The following is a 23,184-nucleotide window of genomic DNA, read 5'->3' as shown; positions in this document are numbered from 1 at the left end:
GTTGAGAGATACAGTGTTTTTGAAAACTATTCAGTTGGATAACGATTTGACCTACGAGGAGAAACCAGTCAAGATCCTCGAGTTTGCCAACCGAGTTACTCGCAGCAAGGTTATCAAGTTTTGCAAAGTTCAGTGGAGCCACCACTCACAGGATGAAGCCACCTGGGAGCAAGAGAAAGATTTGTTCAAGGACCACCCTCACCTATTTTCTAGCCAACCCGAATCTCGAGGGCGAGATTCATCTTAAGGGGGTAGGTTTGTAACATCTCAAATTTTCAATTTGGAATGTTATACATTAGATCATCAATGCATATCATATTTATTTTGCATTTTGGTTGATCCTAGGAATTCTACGCAACTCAATGACCCACGGAGAGAGTTGGGGATTTCGATATTTTCATATTTGAGTTCTCTCAAATTTTGAGAATAGGATCATTTGATTTTATTTATTTTATCATCAATTATTTCTATTATAAAAATATGAGAGAGGGAATAAAATGACTTTCCCAAAATAAAGAAATATTGAGGATTTAATAATAAAATCAAATAAGATTTTATTTCGGAGTTTTTCGGTGTTTTATTTGAATTTAGGAAAAATGCGTTTTTCAAAAAATTGTATTTAGGTCCCAAATAAATGTTCACCTTGTGAGGCTTGATTTTAGAAGCCCATGAAAATTTATTTCGGAATTTTTATAGTCCGTTTAGTATTTCTTTTTCTTTTTCTTCCGAGCGGAATTTTTTTTTAAAAAAAAAACCGCGCCCGACTGGGCCAAGGGCCCAGCCGAGCCAGGCCGGCCCAGCCGCCGCCGCCTCCCGCTCGAGCAGCGGCCGGACTCGGGAGGAGTCCGAGCCGGAGCCGCCTCGCCGCCGCCCGACCCCCTCCCCAAGTTAGCCCCCCTCTCTTAAATACCGGACCCCGCCGCCCCTCACCTCACCCCGCCCCGCCTCGAGCCAGCCGCCGAGCCGCAGCTGCCCCGCCGCCTGCGGTGTTGCCGCCGCTGCCGCCGCCGCTGCTGCGTCGCCCCGCCGCCTCGCATAGCCGCCGCCGCCTCCGGAGTGCCTCGCCGGAGGTATACCCGCTGCCGTTCGCCTCGGTTTTTTTCGAAATCCTAGATCGGTTTATTTTTTCTGGTTTATTTATTTAGTGAACGTTCACCGATCCGTTCGTTTTAGCGAACGTGTTCCCCGGTTAGTTTCTGTTAATGAACGTCCGTTCGATTAACTGTTCGTCAGTTTTCTTTTCTCGGATTAAATTCGCGATTTCTCTGATCGCGATTCCTGATCCAATTTTCGTTTTAGTTCAATTTTTCGCTCGTTTATCGGAATCAGGTGATTCAAGCGCCTAGAGTTTCGTCTCGAAACCCTCTATCCGTTTAACCAACTTAAACAAGATTTTGTTACTATAAAATTTGCCCTAGATCCAGATTGCTAGAACGAAGTTGTTTTCTTTCGCCGTTTGTCTTTCGTTGCTTCGTTCGATTTGATTCTTTGGCCAACCGGAGTTCTTAAGTTGAACCTTCTGGTTAGATCTCTTGTTTGAGTTTTGCCTATGCATTTGATGAGTACTTATTGTATGCTCGTTTGTTTGTTTGCGATAGAGTATCCGGAGTGCGCCGCTTGTTACTTTGAATCGCTAGGTTTCCCGGATCATCAGCAAGGCAAGTAACACTTTGATCATACATTTTCTACTACCCAGTTTTATTGCATTAGATCAATCTTACACATTGCATGATTATGATCTAATTAAATTGTGGGATGGAAAGTAGATGAGGTAGTACCTATTACTTGTTTATTTTCAAACCTTTGGGAGTTACTTCTACGTTTGCTTATTATGCCATGCTATGCTAGTAGACGTGGATTGGGTGAGTGAAATTCATGACAGATGTGAGATTGTTAATTAATGGTTTATCTAAGGTGGCAACTTAAACACACATCTGGGTGGATTGAGGCACCTGGGTATTCCAGGACTTGCCTGTTTTCTTTTGGACCGCCACCCAGGCTCAAAGGGATCATAAGACTATTCATACTAGAAACTTCCGTGTGCAGCCACAAGCTATTATGGGCTCTAGCATAGTTGACTAAGTTGTGCGAACTCTTACAGTGGTAGACTAGCAGATGTAGGGGATGTAGGTGGTACGGTCTACCCGATCGTAAGGTGCTAGCGCTTCTGAAAGACTATGTCTCGGCCATCCGTCTTCTCAAACACCCTGTAGTGCGAGAAATCAAACGGAGGCGATCGAGTCTTGTGGGGAAAAGTGCGTAAACCTCTGCAGAGTGTAACAAACTAATCATGATTAGCCGTGTCCCCGGTTATGGACATCTTGAGTATCTAGTATCTGGATTTTCATGTGAATCTCAACATGTTACTCTAAATTAATTTTGTTGGGTTATTTTAATGATGATGCTTAAGTGGGATTGGGAATGCTGTCAACCATTCTCAATGTTTAACAACTATCATGATAGTTAAATAAATTTTATTCCTTTGAAGTAGGGAAAAATTGGCTTTACGCAAAAACTATAACCATAGAGCTTTCCACCAGCCAAATATGCATATAGTATAGTTGTTTCATTCCATTACTCTCTATGTGTTACCTTACCAGCATATTCCATGTGCTGACCCGTTTTCGGGCTGCAACGTTAATGTTGCAGACTTTTCAGACGACGATTAAGGAGTTTTTAGGTCGTGGTTCTATACTCAGTGATGCCGTTGGAGTTGATGGACTCACTTATCTTCCAAGCCTTTCGCTGTTATCGTTATTAGATAGCCTTAAGCCATATTTATTGTACTAAGTTCTCTTATGAGACACTCGATGTAATAAGTGTGTGATTGCTACTCTGCTATAAATCCTCCGAGTACTGTGTGGTGTCAGCATTACTGATCCAGGGATGACACCGGAGCACAGTGATCAGACTGTTTGAGGTCTGGTCGCTACAATGGCAAAGCGCTAGAACTAGTAGCCGTCCCGGGAGGGGCCGATGGGCGGGTGGGGCTGGGAATGGCGCCAACGCTAACCTTAGCGTGCCGCCAGTTCGGCCTTGCGATGGGAGTTGGTGTTTGAATCGTGGGAGGAGGAGGAAGATGGAAGTGGGGAGGAGGACGATGGACATAGCGAATAGATCGAGGGGAGCCTCATACCCGTCCGCCTTCGAGAGTTTCTCGTTACCTTGTTTTTTTTTCGTTACCTGTGTGGGACGAAAAAGAACCCAGATGAATGTAGGAGGTGAGACAAAAAAACCAGACGAAGGTGGGAGGTGGGATGAAAAAAACTCCGGAACAGAGACTACCAACTGCTCCATTAGAAATAGAAATTTCAACATCCACTATAACCTCCTTTTTACACTAATTCGCCTAGTTTCGAGGCACTTTTTCTGTATTCCATCCAAATGACCATTCGTGTAGTTTTCCTTCATTTTGTAATCCTCTGTTTTGCACCTGCAATCCCATCGATTTTTTTGTATATTTGAATTTCTGTATTTTCAAATTCTACTCCCTCCTTTTGAAAAGCCCTCACCCAGGCATATGACCCAGGGTAGCAACAAAACGGATCCTTCCCAGGCGCAATAGCGTGCGTAATGAAGGTCTGCCGCCCCGCGAATCAACCTGTGGTTGAGTTGGTTAGATGTACAGTGGTATCCCCAACCCACCAGAGTTCAAATCCTGGTGCTCGCATTATTCCTAGATTTATTTCAGGATTTCCGGCGATATGCTTTCAGTGGGAGGAGACGTTCCCGTCGACGACGAGGTGCCTACGGTGACTTCGTAAATCTCAAGATGATATGCCGGCTCAGTCTCTCGGAGGTGCTTATAAGGGTAGGGTGTGCGTGTGTGCATTCATAGAGGTGAGTGTATGCGCGTGTATATGAGCGCTTGTGTGTGTACTGATGTTAAAAAAAAAAAAAGGTCTGCCGCCCCTGCAGCGTACCAACGTTCGGAACGCTCCAAAGCGTCTAGCCAGCCCAGTCCGGCAGCCGCAGGAAGACGGAAAGCTCCACACACACACACATCCTCCCCAAAAAACAAAAAGCGAAGCAAGGAGAGCGAGCTACCATCACCAAAACCCAAACCCTAACCAACGCCACCACCACCGTCCCTACGCTTCTGTTGTTTGTGGGACGCGCAGCAGATCGGCGCCCGGATCCAATGGCGCGCTTATTGCTGCTGCTGTAGCGTAGGGCGGCGAGGAGACCGGTGCTCGGATGCGGCCGATCCGAGGCATCGGCGAGGAGGAGGACGAGGGGATGTCGTCCGCGCCGGCGCCAGGTGGGGCGTTCGACCGCTACGTCCAGCGCGGTGGCGCGGTGGCGGTGCTGGCCTCAAGCGGCAACACGGTGCGTCGTCCCGTGCTTACCGCCGCGTGGCTATGGGTTGCTTGCGTGGCGGGGGTAGTGGATTGGCTGGGTTTGGGATTTCGTGTGGGTTTGGCATCCGACGCTGATGGGCAAGCATTTCGCTTCCGTGTTCCCGGAAGCTCTTGACCGTACGCTGCTCTGAGCGCTCTTTGTTAGCACGAGTGTTTGCTTCACTGCTATTAATAGGTTTGGCCTGGCCTTGGTTGGATTGTGTTGGAGGCGACGGGGAGATTTTATGCCTTCTTTGGTCCAAGAGCTTTGAATTCCTGGCTAATGATGATATTAGTGGGTATAATTGGCAATGCAGCTTAGGTTTGGATCCAGAGGGCGAGCTTGCCATTGGGGTGTAACACGGATCATGTTAGGATATGGACTACCTGTGGAGATTTTTGCTAGTTGCTCGATGCAAATGCTATGTCCGGACAATTGACGATGGTTGAATTGGGACAGAGTGAACAGATGACTTGAGGGGGGGGGGGGGATGGGGAGAGATTTGCTGTACGGTAAAATAGTGCAGAAATGACTAAGAGGGGTTGTCAAGGAAGGAATACAGTGGTTATAACAAGGCACTAAATAGAATTGCTTCATTGAAAACTCCACATAGCAGTTCCTTACTTTACTTTTACCATATACTCCGTAAAATTTTACTATATGCTGTCCAATGCTTGATTGAGAACTCCATGTCGCAGTTTCTTAGTTCACTTTTACTATACTCTGCCCATCTACATTTCTGATGCCATAACATCATTCTAATCAGGTTTTCAAGAGTGGACATCTCTTCATATCGTCCAAAGGTACACTCTTTGACTTTCCCTCTCTAACTAGTTGTTCCGCCCAGTTTAGCGACATGGATAAGAAAAATTAAGAAGCAAAATGTTTCCATGTGTTCTAGTATTGTCGTGTTAAGCCTTTAAAGCAACATTGGCATGCATACTTCTTTCTTTTTCTTGTGATTATCAGAGGGACCTGTGCAGATATGGCACTGGCACTTTTAATACGACTCTTCCATTATTGTTAATCGGTTGCTCAGGTTCTGTAGCTAAGTAGGGGCACTTGAATGTTGGGTAGTTCTCTAAGGAGGAAATCACCTTACGAACTTAAAAGATTTAAGAGTTATCTAAAGAGAAGTTTTTCTTGATGATAAGATATGTTTCTTATCACTAACATATACGAGGAACAGAAATATGTGGTCATGTACATAGTTCCATCGTCACTGTCAAGTTTGTTAGGTTGTCTCGTGTACAGAAAAATGGTCACCAAATCAGTGAACCATATTAATCCTTTGCATATCTGAATCATGGTCTGATATCACACAGTATGGTATTAGGGTTCAATTTCACGTGGCTGGTTATGGTAATCTGATGCAGTTTTGGGTACCATGACTTTTTGTCCTAACGGAAAAGAGAATACTTACATATTTGCTTTTCAGGACTTGGATGGAAATCATGGAAAAAACGCTGGTTCATCCTCACACGAACATCATTAGTTTTCTTCAAGAGTGATCCTGTTAGTACCTCTATTCTCATAAGTTTCCTTTTCATTTGTGAGATGCAATACTTTACATTTATACATCTTAAGGCTGAAGATACGATTATTACTATTATGATGATCATACGTTTGAAATTTTCCTCCAAAAGCTTAACTCCTCAAGTATAACACATCATGAAGTAAAATGCCTTTAACCCTTAAATTTGTGGAACATGAGAGAGACATACCCAAGCAGCTGCTCGATCTGGTGTGAAGCAGCGTCGTGATCAGATCCTCTTGTATGTTAAAGAATGGGCCTGGGTGATGTAGGGTGGAACCCTAATTTGATGGTCTTTTCACACTTGGAGGAGGAAAAGGTGAAATCAACAAGAACAACAAGAGGAATCACTCAAACAAAACCCAAATCACACATCCACTAGAATAACATACATGAGATCCACAAGCATAACATGAACAATCAAGGGAAAATAGCACAAAGGTAAGGTTCTTCCAAAATCCAAAGGAGATGAGGTCTTGATAGTCTTCTCCACAAGGGAGGTCTTGATATCCACTTGGGGATCTTCTCCTAAGAGGTCTCGATCTCCAAGAAGAGGGGTAGTTGAGCAAAGCTCTCTCTAGAATATCTCAATATACTTTGCTAACCCTAATTCGTCCAAGTGAAGGGGTATATATCGTATAGGGAGAGAGGGGGATACATGGGTCAAAACCCGAGTGGCTGTGCACAAGCAGTTCCAGACGTCCAAAGGTTACCAGTCGTCCGGTGTCTCGCGAGGGACAGGATGTTCGGTACGGGTCGGACTTCCGACGTTTTGGCTTGGGTGCGGTGATGCCGGATTTTCGGATGATGTCGGATGCCCGGTCGTCCGGAGGGCTTCGGTCTTCCGCTGTTTTCGTATTGGACTGGGTGCACCGGATTTTCGGAGGGGTCTGGTCGTCCTATACTTACCGGTTGTCCGGCCACCGGAGAGCTTGTCGGCTGGGCCTTCTGGCTGGCTGATCCTCAGGGCGTCGGACGTCCGGTGGTTGTAGCTTGACGGCAACTCCTCTTGCTTCTTGTCCTTGTTGTCATGTCCGTTGTTCGTAGCGGCTCCATGGCCTTCCTCCAAGTATCTGATCACACGCAGCGTCTCCGCTTGAGGTAGTAGCCATGTCTCGCATGCGGAATGTGTAAGTTCGGAGAGGAGCGAGTTCACCTCGGTTTTGATGGCCCTTGTACAAGCTCTAGTCATTGGTACACTTGGTGTCTTGGGAGACAAAGGTACGTCCATGGGATGACCGTAGGATGCTCCGCATCATCTCCCTCCCTTAGGAAAGATCCGACCTCGGGTTGTTAACTCCATCACCATGGAAAGGAGATAGGTCCTTGACGTTGAAAATGTCGCTCATGTTGTACTTGTTGCGCGGGAGGTCGATTTTGTAGGCATTGTTGTTGTAGCGAGCTAGCACCTTGAATGGTCCATCGATGCGAGGTAAAAGTTTGTACTTGCGCTTGTTGGGGAAGCGTTCTTTGCGTAGGTGTAACTACATAAGATCTTCAGGGTTGAACACCATGGGGTGTTTGTTGTTGTTGAGCTTGATCGCGAGGCGGATCACTTGGTTCTCGATCGTGCGGTGTGCATCTTCATGCACCTTCTTGAGGTAACTTGCTCTTGCGCTCGCATCCATGTTGGTTCGCTCTTGTAGTGGTAGAGGGAGAATGTCCAATGGTGACAACCGGTTGAAGCTGTAGACGACCTCGAAGGGGGACTTGCCTGTTGTCGAGTGTCGTGCTCGATTGTAGGCGTACTCGGCGATGGGCAAGCATTCTTTCCACTCCTTGATGTTTTCTTGATCAACACACGGAGGAGTGTAGAGAGTCTGGTTGGTGACTCCATTTGGCCGTCCGTTTGTGGATGGTACGCCGATGAGAAGAGTAGCTTGATTCTAAGCTTGGCGCATAGCGTCTTCCAAAAGTAGCTAAGGAACTTGATGTCGCGGTCCGACACAATCATCTTGGGCACTCCATGTAAACGCAAGATTTCCCTACAGAAGAGATTTGCAACATGTGAAGCATCGTCTATCTTGTTGCATGGAATAAAATGTGCCATCTTACAGAAGGTCCACAACGACAATTACCGAATCTTCGCCATTTTGAGTTCTAGGCAAACCAAGCACAAAATCTATTCTAATATCTTAGCATGGTTGGTATGGAATAGGAAGTGGCATATGTAATCCATGATATTGAGCTTTTGACTTAGCTTTGCGACATGTGATGCACCGGTTGGTGTAGCGTGCGTCGTCGCGATACATCTTGGGCCAAAAGTAGTTCTTGGAGAGTGTGGCGGAGGTCTTGTCGTGGCTGAAGTGTCCCATCAGTCCTCCACCGTGAGCTTCTTGCAAAAGCAACAAACGAAGAGAAGACTTGGGTATACAAAGTTTGTTAGTCCGCATAAGATAGCCATCCTTGAGATAATGTCGCTCCTAAAAATTGTTAGCTTGGCATTTGGCACAAGGAATTGCAAACGAAGTATCATGTGCATACAAGTCTTTAATGTTCTCAAATCCAATAACATTCAATTCAAGTTGAGTAACTAACATGCACTTGCGGGAAAGAGCATTCACTACTACATTTTCTTTACCCTTAATGTACTTAATGACATGCCCTTGCGGGAAAGAGCACCTGCTACTACATTTTCTTTACCCTTAATGTACTTAATGACATGCCCTTGCGGGAAAGAGCACCCGCTACTACATTTTCTTTACCCTTAATGTACTTAATGACATAAGGAAAAAACTCAATGAATTCACTCCAGTTAGCATGCCGTTTATTCAACTTGGTTTGACCTTCAAGGTACTTAAGCGTTTCATGATCCGTATGTAGGACAAATTCACGGGGTCGGAGATAATGCTCCCAAACATGCAAGACTCGCACCAAAGCATACGTCTTTTTATCATATATGGGATAATTAAGTTGTGGGCCGGAAAGTTTCTCACTAAAATATGCAATGGGTTGCTTTTCTTGCATCAACACGCCACTTATGCCATTACCAGTAGTGTCGCAATGCACTTCAAAAGTTTTGTCAAAATTTGGCAAGGCAAGTAATGGAGCATGTGTAAGCAAGTTCTTAAGCTCATCAAATATGGTAGCTTGAGAGGGTCCCCATATGGGGTGCATTCTTACTCAAAGCATGTAAAGGTGATGTAATAGTGCTAAGATTCTTAACGAATTGACGATAGAAACCGGCTAGGCCAAGGAAGCTACGCACTTGTTGCAAGTTGGTTGGTTGTGACCAAGTTTTAATAGTGTTAAACTTAGACTCATCAATTTGAACACCCTTAGAAGAGACAACAAAGCCCAAGAAAACAAGCTTATCAACACGAAAAGTGCATATTTCCATGTTAGCATAAAGTCGCTCGTTTCTAAGAACTTGCAATGCGTCTCTAAGGTGTTTGACATGATCTACAAAAGGTTGACTAAAGACAAGGATATCATCAAAATATACGACAACACAAATGTCAATATATTTGTGAAGGACATAATGCATGACGCGCATAAATGTGCTAGGCGCTTGAGATAAGCCCATAGGCATGATTAACCATTCGTATAGACCAAATTTGGTTTAAAAAGCCGTTTTCCATTTGTCACCCTCTTCCATGCGAATTTGATAGTAGCCACTTTTAAGATCAATTTTTGAGAAAATGGTTGCTCCACTAAGTCATCTAGCATGTCATCAAGGCGTACAATGGGGATAGGTGGAGTACCGGGTTTGTTTCTCACACCTACAAAAGTAAAGCTTATGGAGTAGCTTTGTGAGGATAGGTGGCACAAAATTGATGCAATGGTTAGTAAGATGCCAATAATGTTGAAGAGATTCACAAATTCACAAGTGAAACAAGTAGACCAATGACAATGAGTCGCACACGAACACACACACACAGATGGATAATTGGGGTTGTGCAACCAAGAAATGAGCACAAAATGTGGAATCCACGGAAAACGCTCGTGTTGCACAACTCTAGAGAGACGCTAGCACGATTGCCCAAAAGGCTAGATACGCAAATTGTACACAACCTATGAGAGACAGAACATATCGACTTTCTATCCCAAATATGCTATGTATGTATGGTTCTGGTGTTTCGCACACGATGATCCAAGATGATCAGTGTCAATATGCTATGCAATGTGGCGTGATGCTATGGCTATTGCTTACAAGCTCTTTGTTTTCCTCTTTGCTTAAAAGGTTTTCTCCCTCTTTTTTTGGCCACTATGCGAAATGCTCAAACCAAGATAGCAATTATGTATATGAGGGAACTGTTAAGCTTCATGCACTAGCCAACGCAACCAAAAGTCCGAACTGATGGAAAGGGCTAGTGCAATCCACATATACTGTAACACCCCCTCTCACGTGTGACGGGGAAGACAAGTCAACACGTGTAACAGGAAGAGAGTGACGGCGCGCGAAACTCACGTATGACTCAAAGAGGCCACTACGTGGACACAAAGGGGAGCTACGAGCAATTTTTGGATAAATTATGAAAGCCAGGACTTGAACTCAAGACCTTAGCTCCGATACCATGTTAAGCTTCATGCACTAGCCAACGCAACCAAAAGTCCGAACTTATGGGAAGGGCTAGTGCAATCCACATATACTGTAACAGGAACAAACTGATGACACAATAGATGATACGATGATATATGCATGCAATGAAAGCTATGCGGAGTATGTATCACTAAAGTGCACAAGTAGAATGGCCCGACAATACTCAACGGCTAGTCTCGGTAGGAAAGTGACGCAAAAATGGCTCGGTGTTAACAATGCAATAGCAAGGAGAATGTACAAAGATGTCGTCGAGGTTACCGTCCTTGCTTACGGTGTGGGTGTCAAAATGGGGAAGTGGTCATTGTCGACGCCGAGTCCATGGCGAAGTTGAGTGGCGGTGATGTCGATGACGAACTGTGCCTAGTTAGCAACCTAGGAAACGGAAAATTGTGAACTCTTCTCAAATGGAAAACGTCAAATGGTGGTAGCGGAAGGTGTGGTGGTGTATCGGAAGCTCGATGGGTTTGCAGAAATGCAATGGTGGGTTTCGAAGTTGGCGACGCGGAAGAGGAGTTGGTGGCTGAATTTACCTTTGAAAAATTTGGTTTCGTCAGGCTCGGTCGGACGTCTGGTAGCTGTCGGACGACCGACGGTTGGATGTTGGCCGGACGTCCGGTGGTTGGGCGATTTCGGGACCGTGGAGAGGAAGATGAACTCGTGGATTTTGGGGAAGAAAAGAAAAAATGGGGCCTAAATTGGGTGAAATTTGTGGATGGAAGTGGTGGAAAGCTAGATCTACCTAAACACTTCTAATCCATGGATCAAAATAAGCAAAACATCATCAAAGCAACAAATCACAATTTTTTTTGGTATGGCTCTTTTTGTGGGGATTTTCAAAATTGGGTAAAAACAAACAAAATAGGCTAGAAAATGGGGGTTAGGGATACAAAGATGTGAATCAACCTTACTCTGATCCAAGATGATATAGGGTGGAACTCTAATTTGATGATCTTTTCACACTTGGAGGGGAAAAAGGGAAAATCAATAAGAACAACAAGAGGAATCACTCCCAAATTACACATCCACTAGAATAGCATACATGAGATCCACAAGCATAACATGAACAATCAAGGGAAAATAGCACAAAGGTAAGGTTCTTCCCAAATCCAAAGGAGATGAAGTCTTGATATCCACTTGGGGATCTTCTTCTACGAGATCTTGATCTCCAAGAGGAGGGGTAGATGAGCAAAGCTCTCTCTAGAATATCTCTATACTTTGCTAACCCTAATCTGTCCAAGTGAAGGGGTATATATAGTCTAGGGAGAGAGAGGGAGATACATGGGTCAAAACCCGAGTGGCTGCGCACAGGCAGTTCTGGACGTCCAATGGTTACCGGTCGTACGGTGTCTCGCTCGGGATCGGATGTCCGGTACGGGTTGGATTTCCAGCGTTTTGGCTCGGGTGCGGTGATACTGGATTTCCGATGACGTTGGACGTTGGCCCGGTCGTCTGGAGGTCTCTGGTCTTCCGCTGTTTTCGTATTGGACTGGGGGCATCGAATTTCCGGAGGGGTCTGGTCGTCCGGGCGCTGGGGCGTGGCGGACATCCGGTACTTATTGGTCATCCGGCCGCTGGAGAGCTCGTTGGCTGGGCCTTCCGGCTGGCTGATCCCCAGGGCGCCGGACGTTCTGTAAGGACCTGTCGTGCGGTGGTCGTAGCTTGCCGGCAACTCGTCTTGCTTCTCATCCTCGTCGTCGTGTCCGTTGTTCGTAGCGGCTCCATGGCCTTCCTCCAAGTACCTGATCACACACAACGTCTTCGTTTGAGGTAGTAGCCATGTCTCGCATATGGAATGTGTAAGTTCAAAGAGGAGTGGGTTCACCTCGGTTTCGATGGCCCTTGCACGAGCTCTAGTCATTGGTCCACTTGGTGTCTTGGCAGACGAAGATACGTCCATGGGGATGACCATAGGATGCTCCGCATCGCTGGGCCTTATGAGCCACACTGGAACGTGGGATCACATACAACACTCCCCCTCAAGAGGGGTGATAAATCAATCATTCCCATCTTGTCACATGCTAAGCTGCATTCTCTTGTTCCCAACCCTTTAGTCAAGCAGTTTGCTATCTGTTGCCCTGAGCTCACATACTATCTTGATAACCCCAGCATCCAGTTTTTCTTTGATGAAGAATTTGTTAATCTCCATATGTTTGGTTCTATCAAGTTGAACTGGGTTGTTTGCTTTGTTAATTGCCTGACTTGTTGTCACACCATTCATTCATATAACTAGTCTGCAATATCTTCAGGTCTTCTAATAAATTCTCCAAAATAATCAGATTTCGCAAGCAACATAGAGGAAGTATGAAAGGATAATCCTGCCGAGGCAATCGTATTTGTTTTGGTAGATATGCTCTTCAAACACTTGAACCTGCTTGGATCACGGCGAGACACTAGAAGCAGGACGACGAGCAATAACACGATATGCATGTCGTAGTGGAAAAATATGGGTCCTTATCCATTACTCACTCAATCCCTGAGACATGGATATGTATTCAGCATCTACAGTTGATTTGGAAACAACTCGTTATTTCTTGCTTCTCTAAAACACTAGATTTCGTCCTATGAAAACACAATGGCCTGAAGTTGATCTCCTGTCATCGAGGGGCTAGCCCTATCAGCATCACAATAACCATCCACGACAAAGTGTCCATGGCTCTTGTATATCATTCCTTTCCCAGGAGAACCTTTCAGGTATCTCAAGATTCTATAATCTGCCTCAAGATGTTCACTTCTAGGCTCATGCATATATCTGCTCACAACATCCACTGCAGATGCAATGTATGGTCGTGTATGACACAAGTACAACAATCTTTCCACCAATCGTTGATATTTCTCTGTGTCCACCAGATCACCTGATTGGGCAGTCACACTATGGTTTTGATCAATTGGGGTTGAAGCAGCTCGACAACTCAACATGCCAACATCATAGAGGAGGTCCAGGGTATATTTTCTTTGACAAAGAGCTATTCCTTTTCCACACCTGGCCACTTCTATACCAAGGAAGTACTTGAGTCGACCAAGATCTTTAACTTCAAAGGCCTTACTCATATACCCCTTTAACATTGCTATCTCTTAAGTCATCATCACCGGTAATAATGTATCATCAACATAAATTTCAAGGATGGTTATTTTCCCTTTAGAAAGTCTATAAATCAATGTATGCTCAACATTGCATTGTCCATGCCCCATGCCACATACCGCACGTCTAAACTTGTCAAACCAAGCTCTTGGAGATTACTTCAGTCCACAAAGGGCTTTTTTTAGCCTGCATACCTTGCCAGCAGTCTCAGAAGTCAAGAACCTAGGTGGAATCTCCATGTATACCTCCTCCTGCAAGTCTCCATGCAAGAAGACATTCTTCACATCAAGTTGGCGTAAAGGCCACTCGAAATTTGATGCACGGGAGATCTGAATCCTCACGGTGTTCATCTTCGCTACTTGAGCAAAGCAAAGGTCTCATCGTAGTCAATGCCGTATGTCTGGCTGTACCCTCTTGCCACAAGCCTTGCTTTGTACCTTTCAACCTTTCCTTCTTCATTCTGCTTCAGTGTATACTCCATTGGAGCTGGCTGCGTTCTTTCTTGTTGGAAGGTTTGTTAGTACCATGTCTTTGTTCGTACACATAGCCTCCAACTCTTCCACCATGGCCACCCGCCACTTTGAGTCCTCCTTTGCCTCTTCCAGTCAGTCGGAATTGACACAGACCGAAGAGAAGCAACAAATGCTTTGTGGGTTGGAGATAATGCTTCATAGGAGACATAATTTCCAACAGCCCATTGAACCCATACCGTTTCTCTGGTATCCCTGCTGTTGCTTGAGTAGTTCTTCAGCCTGATCCCCGTCAGAGGAGATGGAAATCACATCAGTACTACCCTTTTTGTTCCGTTAGTGGCTGATATAGTTGCTTCCCCTGATGTGCAACCCCGTCACCTCGCTTCCGTGAATACACCTTTAGCTGTTCCTCTTGCTCTGCTGTCCACCTTGGCACACTACCAATCCGAGTCTGTGCATGCTTACATGAATACACACCTTTAGCTGCTCCTCTTGCTATGTTATCCACCTCGGCACACTACTAGTCTGAGCCGGCGTAACTACATCATTGGTGGAAGCTGATGCTGGCATCAGAGGAGCCACACGAGTTACTAATGAGCTGCCTGTTGCTAAAGGTGACTGCTGCATCATCTGCATTTGTGTGCTACTACTCTCCCCCTCTTGACCAATTTCTGGTTGGAGACATCGGTCAAGTTCTTCAAACAAGATACTTGGATCAATTTTCTCACCATAAAAAGGTTCCGATTCACGGAAATCCATGCTCACAAATGTCCGCCTCTCAAACGGACTCCCAACATTTGTACCCTCTTTGCCCTGAAGAATACCCAATAAAGATACACTTGGGGGGGGGGGGACTGGAAATCTGTCTCGAGGATCTAATCTGTTGACTGATGGCCTATGATCACGAACAAAATAAGTGCAACCAGTCACCTGGGGGGACTGGAAATCTATTTACTGCGAAATCAACTCACACGGTGATTTCATACCTGTCATCCAGGATGGCGTGCGATTGATCAAGAAGGTGGCCATCATGACAACTTCACTCCACAATAACTTCACCACAATCATGGTGAACATCAATGCCCGGGCCACCTCTAGCAGGTGGCAATTTTTCCTCTTTGCCACCCACCCCATTCTAAGGAGTTGTGTCTAGACAAGATGTTTGGTGCAGGATGCCCTTGTCCAACATGAAAGCACCAATGGCCTTGTTAACATACTCGGTGCCATTGTCAGATCTGAGTGCTTGAATTTTCACATTAAATTGAGCCTGATCAAGTGCATAAAAAACTTTGAAGCTCTGAAACACTTCGTCTTTATGTTTCTAAAGATATACCCAAGTCATCCGCGGATGGCAATCAATGAACGTAACGAAGTACTTCATACCACTGACCACTGACAGATAACACTGGACATGTCCATACATCAGAGTGGATTAACACAAAAGGCGATATGGTCCTGATCCCCTTACTCACATATGAGGTTCTGGTATGTTTAGCAAACTCACACGCATAACAGTGCAGCTTGCTCTTGTCCACACCACTCATTACATCAGGAAATACTTGAGACATTTTATCAGAAGACACATGTCCCATCCTATAGTGGTGCATTAAGGCTCCAGTCTCCTTATCCTCAGCAACTGCAGCTAGCATGTGCATTCCCTCCTGGTCCGTCATGTTGCGGTCCATGTACCACAACCCCCCATGCCTCGTTCCAGTTCCAAAACTCCTGGCCGTTGATCTCTCCTGGATCAAGAACACAACCTTGTCAAGAATTATTTGGCAATCAATGTGGTCAACCAAAGCACTCAAGGACACTAAGTTCACAGGAAAAGCTGGCACATGCAACATTGATGATAATTCAATGCTCGGTGTGCAACTGACTGTCCCAACACCCGTGATGGCTGGGCTGTGCCATCTGCTGTGTGAATGTTTTTCTGATGTGCGAGAGAGTGTGGAACATAAGATTTAAACCCATTAAAGTCTCCAGCAACATGTTGTGGTGCTCCAGGTCCAGCACTCATTCATAGTTTATTTTATGGGCTGCTATTGATGGGTGTTCAATGTTACCTTCATTTGTATCGACAAAGTTTGCATAGCTGGTAGCAGTCTCCTGCCCTCCTACAGGCTGCTTCCCTTCAGCTGAAGCAGCTACATTTGCTTTGGGAGCATTCCGGTGAGGAGCATTCCAAGAACCGCCACTCCCATTGCGACCACGACTCCCATTGCGACCACCTCGGCTGCTACTGCCACCATTGTACTCTGCCTCTTCTGGGTCCAGTGCAAAAAAGGCTGATATGCCCAGTTTGACCACAATTATAACACTCCCCAAAACCTCGCTGGTCAGCCACTCTGTAAGCAGATTCATTTCCATCTCCTCTTCTCACTGCAGCCGTACCTCTTCTTGGGACATCGCAACAATGGCCTCATCAAGGGACCCAAGGGTCGGCTGATGTAGCAGCGCAGCATGTCTACTCTCAAAAGCGTGATCTATGCCTTTTAAAAACTGCATCACACGCCTGCGCTCAACCCACTTCCTGGCAATCTCCATGGACTTTGCATGTGGAAGCTCAAGGGGATCACACTGATCCAGATCTACTCAAAGGTGTTGCAGCTCATTCACATACACCAGCACGCTGCTGTCACCTTGACGAACAACATAGATCTTGCCTTCAATTTGAGACATGAGCATGAGGTTTCCCTTACCGGTATACCTCGTGGACAGCATGCTCCACACAACAGAAGTTTTTGGCAATGCCTCAACACACACTGCAATGGTTGGAATCAGGGAGTTCAACATCCAGACCAGTACCAGGGAGTTGGTGACACTCCACTTCTTCCATTCTGAGCTCTCCTTGTCAGCCGGTTCTTCAACTGTTCCAAGAACATTTCCTGTCAGGCCATTTGTCTTCAAGATCAACAAGGCCTGCCTCGACAAGCTCAGGTAGCTGCCCACACTATTCAACTTGACACCATTGGGCATGAACTCAGGCTTTGGCGCTCAGCAATGGCGCCACTTGCAGGAGGTAACCCCTCGGCAGCTTTTGCAGTCATGCGCTGCGCAAGTTTCTCTATTGCAGCAGTAAGTTCAGCCCCCATGATTGCCTCCCCCTCTTCTCCAATCAGCAGCAGAAAAAAAACTTAAACAATAGCAGCAGCGCAACACTCAGCAGCAGCCCGTTGCCTACAGCGCCACTACACCCAGCAGCTTCCTCTGCCAAGCATCCAGAGCTCAGCAGCCAGCCGCAGCTCAGCACTGCGTTGTCTTTGTCTCACAACATGGCTGAGCCACACCCGAGCCGCACCTCCCCTTGGGCAACACCAGCAGCCTCCCCTAGTGCAGCACCAGCAGCTCGTCCCCTTCTACCACCTCTTACCTCTCCAACCACAAGAGCCAGCCCCGGGAGCAGAAGAAGCAAGAACATAATGACCAGAAGAATCCCGCGATGGACCAGCTCGTCCCCTTCCCTGCTGTCGACGCAAGCCCCCGTCTGCGCTGCCTTCTTGCACAGTCGCGGCACGAGCTTGCACGCAGCTCCGCCTCCTCGCGGGCTGCTCGTCCAGATTCACCGCCTCCTCGCCGGATCCCGCCGTCTCACGCCCCGTGCCCTGATACCATGTGGAACGCGAGAGACGTACCCAGGTAGCTGCTCGATCTGGTGTGAAGCAGCGCTCGTGACCAGACAACGTCTGGTTCCTCTTCTAGGTCAGAGAATGGGCTTGGGCCACACTGGAACATGGGTCACATACAACAAAATTACTAGATAATAGATATGACATGACTCTTCATGTTGACAGTAGGTTAAAACGCGCCCTACTTGGACTCTTGGATATGTTCCTGTTAGGAAAGCAACTTATCTTTATTGAAGGCCCAAGGGGCATATATATATATTACATATGACTTGAGGTGGAAGGAAACTAAACATAGACTAATAAGGACTCCTATACCTATACTAATACTTCCTAACACCCCCCTCAAATGCAAAGCGTATGCAATAGCATTATATTTGAAGAAGTGTAATACTAGAAATAAAAATGATAATCCAAATCCGCGTCTTGAGTGTCGTTGTAGCATGAAGAGTCCTCAAAACCTGTCGAGTCGCCAAAGGGGATAAAGAAGAGATGTCACATCAGCGGAAGACACCACATCAATAGAAGATATAAGAGAAGTATCAAGAGAAGATGGCACATCAAGAGAATGAAGCATTGCTTAAAGAATCATGGCCCATGAAAACCGACGGCGAAAGAAGCACGCCAGCAAGAGAATGGGCTTAGATCAACAATGCAAAGAGTGGCCACAGAAATCCTATTGAGAGGACAATGACCAGAAAAAAGGCTGACGGACAAAGCTATTGTGGACTCGCATGGCATGAGAAACACGAAATATCAACGGATTTGGTGGATACAACGAAAATTACAGAAAACTAGGAAGCTCGAAAGCACACACTAGATTAGGGATGATGGCAGCGGAAGAACATTGAAAGCCAAAAGCAGCAGAGTAGCAACAGCCCAAGTGTGCCCACGTAACCAAACAAATCATGGTCAGATGTACGCGTACACAGAATGATGTAGGGTGAAACCCTAGATGGCCGATCTTTCACGAAAGGAGCGGATCCTGCGAGGAACACGAAGAACACGAGGGGAATCACGAGGGGAAACATGAGGGAAACACTAAAACCAACAAGGATGATCACACATGTGCTAGATCCATGAACACAAAAGGAGATACAAGATCCACGATCAACAAGGGACGATACACGGTAATCGGTTCTTCTCCAAAGGAGGTCTTGATGGGGCCACCCAAAAGGGGGTCTTGAATCCAAGGGGATCTTCTCCGAAGAGGGGCCGCGGTCTCTCTTGGGGAGTAGATCCTTAATGGACGAGCAAAGCTCTATCTCTAATGAGCTACTACTTTGCTAACCCTAAAACGTAGGTAGGAGGAGAGTATATATAGTCCAGGGGGGCGAAAGGGTACATGGGCCTCGGCCCTTTACTGTGCGCAGACAGACGGGGCCGGATGTCCGGGCTGACGGGGCTTTTCTTCTGTCCTTTGGATGGAGCTTGTCCGGATATCCAGGCGTTGGGGCTGGATTTTCGGGCCGGGCCGGATGTCCGGAGCCTGTAGATGCTTGGCGGCTGGAATGCTGCCGTTAGGGATGTCTCCAGCGGCCGGATGTCCGGGCTCGAGGCCGGATGTCCGGGTCCTGGAGCTGCCTTCTTCTCCTTTCGGCGTTCCTCTTCATCCGTGGACTTGGCAGCTTGTCCGTCTTCACGTGCATCTTCAGGAGGGTCCTCTTGGTACCTATTCATGCACACCATCTCGGACTTAGGTAGTAGCCATGTCTCGAGAGGATCATATGCAATATCACTAAGGAGAGAAGTCACCTCGGTCTCGATAGCTTTAGCTCTAGCTTGAGTTATAGGTCCTCTTGGCACTTCGTGAGATGATGGTAGGTCCATGGGGATGACCGTAGGATGCTCCGCATCATATCCCCTCCCTTGGGAAAGATCCGACCTTGGATCGAAATCCTCATCACCATGGTAGGGCGAGAGATCTTTGACGTTGAAGATGTCGCTCACGGAGTACTTGTCGCGTGGAATGTCGATTTTGTAGGCGTTGTTGTAGCGTTCAAGCACCTTGAAGGGTCCATCCGCTCGTGGTCGAAGTTTGGACTTGCGTTCGTGAGGGAAGCGGTCCTTGCGAAAGTGTAGCCACACAAGATCTCCAATGTTGAACACCATGGGGTGCTTGTTGATGTTGAGCTTGGTCGCAAGTCGTTGTACTTGACGCTCGATGGTGAGCCTTGTATCCTCATGCACCTTCTTAAGATGGTTCACACGTGTACTTGTGTCCATATTGATGCACTCTTGTAGAGGTAGAGGGAGAATGTCCAAAGGGGACAATGGGTTGAATCCGTAGACGACCTCGAAGGGGGACTTGTTGGTAGTTGAGTGTCTTGCGCGGTTGTAGGCGAACTCGGCGATAGGTAGACACTCCTCCCACTCCTTGATATTCTTCTTGATTAGCACGCGAAGTAGAGCGGAGAGTGTGCGGTTGGTCACCTTCGTTTGGCCGTCGGTTTGTGGATGGTATGCCGTGGAGAAGAGTGGCTTGATTTCGAGCTTGGCGCATAGGGTCTTCCAAAAGTAACTCAAGAACTTGACGTCGCGGTCCGAGACTATGGTCTTTGGCACTCCATGTAGTCGTAAGATTTCCCTACAAAAGAGATTGGCCACATGTGAAGCATCATCGATCTTGTTGCAAGGAATAAAATGTGCCATCTTGGAGAATCGATCCACAACAATAAATATCGAATCATTTCCATTTCTAGTTCTAGGCAAGCCAAGTACAAAATCCGTGCTAATATCTTCCCATGGTTGATATGGAATTGGGAGAAGCATATAAAGGCCATGGGATTGAGCTTTAGACTTAGCTTTGCGACATGTAGAGCATCGGTTGGTAAAGCGGTTGACGTCGCGGAACATCTTGGGCCAATAATAGTTCTTGGAGAGCGTAGCGAATGTCTTGTCGCGTCCAAAATGTCCCATTAGTCCTCCTTCATGAGATTCCTGCAAAAGCAACAAACGAAGAGAAGACTTGGGGATGCAAAGTTTGTTAGCTCTCATAAGATATCCATCTTTGATGTAATAACGATCCCAAGAGGTATGCGTCGAACACTTGACATAAGGAATAGCAAAAATAGGATCATGCGTGTACAAGTCTTTTATGTGCTCAAAGCCAATGACATCCAACTGAAGTTGAGTAACAAGCATGCATATGCGGGAAAGAGCGTTCACCACAACGTTTTCCTTACCTTTAATGTACTTGATGACATAAGGAAAAGACTCAATGAATTCACTCCATTTAGCATGACGCTTGTTCAACGTAGTTTGACCCTTAAGGTATTTAAGCGTTTCATGATCAGTATGAATGATAAATTCATGAGGGCGAAGATAATGTCCCCATTCATGCAAAACTCGCACTAAAGCATATAACTCTTTGTCATAAATGGGGTAATTGAGTTGCGCTCCGGAAAGTTTCTCATTAAAATAAGCTATGGGGCGCTTCTCTTGTGTTAACACACCTATGCCATTACCACTAGCATCACAATGAATCTTAAAGGGTTTGTCAAAGTTGGGTAATGCAAGCACGGGAGCATGAGTAAGCAAATTCTTAAGCTCATTGAGTGCGGTATCTTGGAATGGTCCCCAAACAAAGGGTGCATTCTTCTTGCTCAAAGCATGCAAAAGTGAAGCAATGGTGCTAAAGTCCTTCACAAATCTACGATAGAAACCGGCTAAACCAAGGAAGCTACGCACTTGATGCAAGTTGGTTGGTTGTGGCTAAGTTTTAATAGCATTGATCTTAGAGTCATCAATATGAACACCCTTAGAGGAAACAACAAAACCCAAGAAAACGAGTTTATCAACGCCAAAAAGGCATTTTTCCATGTTAGCATAGAGATGCTCTTTTCGAAGAGTTTGCAAAACGGTTCGAACATGGGTGACATGATCTTTGAGAGATTTGCTATAAACAAGTATATCGTCGAAGTAGACCACAACAAACTCACCGATGTAAGGGCGAAACACATAATTCATAAGACGCATGAAAGTACCCGGTGCTTCCGATAAACCCATAGGCATGACTAACCACTCATACAAACCAAACATTGTTTTGAAAGCGGTTTTTCATTCATCACCCTCTTGTATGCGGATTTGATAGTAACCATTTTTAAGATCAATTTTGGAAAAAATAGTGGCACCGCTAAGTTCATCAAGCATATCATCAAGGCGTGGAATGGGGTACCTATAGCGAACGGTGATAGCATTGATAGGTCTACAATCGGAACACATGCGAAAGCTACTATCTCTTTTTGGCACAAGAATGACCGGAACGGTACAAGGACTCAAACTTCCACGCACATGTCCATGTTCTATGAGATGTTTTACTTTCCTTTGTATTTCTTTGGTTTCTTCGGGGTTGACTCGGTAGGGAGCTTTGTTTGGAAGTGGTGCTCCGGGGATGGGGTCGATGTGGTGCTCGATGCCTCGTAGTGGAGGTAGACCCGGAGGTAGCTTGACGGGGAAAAAACATCTTGGAATTCCTACAGAAGAGAAGACAACACTAAAGGTAGAGTGTGAGAGGTGTTAGCTTTTGGTGCCTCGTCCTTGCACAAAAGGATGTAGTGTGTCACACTAGATGGGTTCTCACACACTTCTCTTATCTCACGTTTGGTGGCAAATAGAACTAGGTTCTTCTTTTCGCTCATCGTGGAGGCACTCAATTTGGGCTTGTGGCGCTCACTCTCTTTTTGGTGGTTCGCTCTCTCACTATTCTCTCCATGATGGGTGGCTTGCTTGTCGGCGATCACTTGGCTTGGAGACATAGGGCGAAGTACGTATTCCTTTCCTTTCATCTTGAAGATGTAGTGGTTCGTTTGGCCGTTGTGGATGACACCTCTATCAAATTGCCATGGTCGTCCGAGAAGAAGGTGGCAAACGGTCATTCGAACGACATCACACTCCAAAGTGTCTTCGTAAGCTCCGATTTTGAAGGAGACTTGCACCCTATGCTCGACTTGGATAGTGCCGGAGTAGCTTAGCCATTGAACTTTGTAGGGGTGTGGGTGCTTCGTCTTGAGCAATTGGAGCTTGGAGCAAAGTTCTTCACTTGCTAAGTTATGACAACTCCCTCCATCGATGATGACCTTGATGGACCTTCCATTGATGCCGGCCTTGGTATGAAAGATGTGGCATCTTTGGTCTTCTTGTTGATGTTGAAGAGTCAAGACCTTGGAGACAACTAGAGCGGGGCTTGAATCTTCATCACAAAAGACGTGTTCCTCTTCATCGTTCACTTGTCGGTGCATGGCGACTTGCTCAAGTGCTTTCGTTTCTCCTTCGCTCATGGAGTCGTATGTACCATCGTCGTTGAGAATCATGGTTCGCTTGTTGGTACACTCAAAGGACTTGCGGCCTCGGCCTCCGCATGTGAAGCATTTGAAGGAACTTGTCTTGACGGTCTCATCGGTTGGGGTAGATGATGATGAAGCTCTCGGCTTGAAGTTGCTCGTTGTAGGAGGATGACTTGAGGTTGTCGAAACTTTCTTGTAACTCGACTTGTCGACGTTGCTTATAGAAGGCTTGGTTGATTTAGAAGGTGTTGGAGTCGTTGAAGCTTGGGTGTTGGAGAAACCATAGGACTTGGATGAAAACTT

General features: G+C 46.1%; 1 protein-coding gene across 4 annotated transcripts in view; it reads left to right on the top strand.

Annotated features, from left to right (window-relative positions):
- The first annotated feature begins 3,956 nt into the window (after positions 1-3,956).
- LOC125551313 (rho GTPase-activating protein 7) overlaps positions 3,957-23,184 on the top strand; it is a 34,528-nt gene continuing 15,300 nt past the window's right edge. For 2 of the 4 annotated variants that reach the window (XM_048714493.2, XM_048714495.2), the window contains exons 1-3: positions 3,958-4,329; positions 5,108-5,144; positions 5,780-5,856. In XM_048714493.2, coding sequence (XP_048570450.1) covers positions 4,198-4,329; positions 5,108-5,144; positions 5,780-5,856 — 246 coding nt within the window. In that variant the 5' untranslated portion in view covers positions 3,958-4,197. Of the gene's footprint in view, positions 4,330-5,107; positions 5,145-5,779; positions 5,857-23,184 lie in introns of all 4 variants that reach the window. The other 2 variants (XR_007302417.2, XM_048714496.2) reach the window with 2 other exon arrangements.

The sequence above is a fragment of the Triticum urartu genome, chromosome 4A, assembly GCF_056163025.1.
Source record: "Triticum urartu cultivar PI428250 chromosome 4A, HENAU_Tu73, whole genome shotgun sequence".
NCBI lineage: Eukaryota > Viridiplantae > Streptophyta > Magnoliopsida > Poales > Poaceae > Triticum > Triticum urartu.
The sequence above is the reverse complement of the archived record's forward strand: the minus strand, read 5'-3'. Positions and strand labels throughout refer to the sequence as shown.